The sequence below is a fragment of the Sphaeroforma arctica genome, assembly GCF_001186125.1.
Source record: "Sphaeroforma arctica JP610 unplaced genomic scaffold supercont1.533, whole genome shotgun sequence".
Classification (NCBI taxonomy): domain Eukaryota; class Ichthyosporea; order Ichthyophonida; genus Sphaeroforma; species Sphaeroforma arctica.
Window position 1 is genome coordinate 57,703 of NW_014040025.1, and position 1,833 is coordinate 59,535.

General features: G+C 41.8%; 1 protein-coding gene across 1 annotated transcript; it reads right to left on the reverse strand.

Moving 5' to 3' along the window:
- Positions 1–277: 277 nt before the first annotated feature.
- SARC_07034 (hypothetical protein) lies at positions 278–1,303 on the reverse strand. The gene has a single exon (XM_014299038.1). The coding sequence runs from the start codon at positions 1,036–1,038 to the stop codon at positions 574–576; it is 465 nt and encodes a 154-aa protein (XP_014154513.1). The 5' UTR covers positions 1,039–1,303; the 3' UTR covers positions 278–573.
- Positions 1,304–1,833: the final 530 nt, after the last annotated feature.

Sequence of the window (1,833 nt, forward strand, 5' to 3'; positions counted from 1 at the left end):
AATATATATTTACATATGTGGAATTGTAGAACAGTACGCGTGGTTGTCGCTATGAAGACAGCACTGGATCTTATATAAACACATAGAAATTCACGATGGCGTAGAATCTGTATTTTCTTCAGAAAAATTAAATATTGTGTATTGCAGCATGTATTTTAAAAGTACTTCGGCAGAAACGATTTGATTCAAAAAGTCACGAGAGATATTCTAGATGCAATTTAAACTAGCAATGCAAAATAGCGTCAACTCGAGGCCAACTTATTCTAAAAACTTTGCCTTTGAAAGATGTGTTTATCACATCATCGGGAGACAATTATGTCGAACCTAGATATCTAATTAGCGAGTTTAATTATTGAACCTCATCTAACTAGTAGTCTCGGGTTGGTTGTTAAGATAATGATCCAGAATAATTTTGAGGGCCTTTCGGGGCTACGGACGTACAAGAATACCGACCTGAGTAGGTTGCACATGGAAATGTTACTAGGATTGTAAACATAGCTTGACAACGCCAAGCAACTGCGACATCTGAGCACACTGGAGGACCTAGTTGCTCACATATCGTGGTAATGGCGATTAATAATCATTTTTCTCTGCTGCTCTGTCGTTATCATCTGCGTTACTGCCGTTGTTCTTGCTGCTCATCGGCTTGCTATTCGTTTTCCTCAGATCCTCAATCATCTTCATTAGCTTCAGGTTCTGCTGCTCCAGATTCTTGACCCGACTCTCGAGACATTTAATGTACTCCTTTTTCTTTACGCGACATTGTCTGGCAGCTTCTTTATTCCTTTCAAGCCTTTTGACACGCTTCGCACTCTCGTCTCCACCGTCACGGTACACAGTTGCTCCCCCCTGCGAAGGCCCATCTTGTCGTGCACCTACGTTCGAGACGCCGTGTGGATGCATAGGCGGGTGTTGATTATATGCCACTATCGAGTTTGGCTGTGGAGGTGGTCCGTTGTAATTCATGTTCCTTCCACCGGGTCGCGGGCCTTGACTGATTGGTGCCATGCTCTGGTACTGATTCACTTGTGCTGCCATCGTGTAATATTCGTGTATGCCGTTGGTTTTTTGTGAATTTGCAGCGCTGAGAATCTGTCTCAGTATATATCCGTGTACTGACTCTCAAGTGGGGTCGCTTCTGACCTCTGCAATAATTCAGTAGCCGTAGCTGTGAGCCTTCAGCCTACCACCCTTCTTAGCAAATGAATGTATTGTAGTCGCAATATTTGTGAGACGAAATGACGTACGGCCTGACGTATATATTAAATCTATTTATTACGCAACCGAAAGTACGCCAGTCGCTGGAGTCTACGACTCTAAATACATTCTGCAGTCTACACCTACGACATTCACAAATTCGGGCGAATAGCAATAAAAAAAACCCAGCAGTAATAAATAAATACACAGAACTGTCAGAACAGCAGGAGGCATCTTATTTTATCTATAAAAAAAGGTGCCAAATCGAGAATTTTGAGACTCCAGAGTCGGTTTGAATTCTATTTAGAATGTTTTATTTATATTCTTGTCGTTTATATTTCGCGACCTTATATAATATATTTTATGTATCATACTTGCATTTGATGAGCTATTTAAGAAAAAACAAAAAACAAAAAAAGTGGAAACCTATACAAATAAAAACACACCTAATGTTTTTATATGTTTATCTGTTCACACACGACTTTCAAAATTGATATTTCAAAAATAAATGAATATAAGAGGGGCACACCTGAACGGCGCAAACTCAGCAGTCAGCACAGGTCACAGGGGTACAGGCCTACAGGCCCAGGGCCAGGCCCGCGCAGCCACGGCACAGGCCGCAGCCCAGTGAGCCCG

What these genes read in the sequence shown, in the direction of transcription:
- SARC_07034 (XM_014299038.1), bottom strand. Translation starts at nt 1,038, where the DNA reads ATGGCAGCACAAGTGAATCAGTACCAGAGCATGGCACCAATCAGTCAA.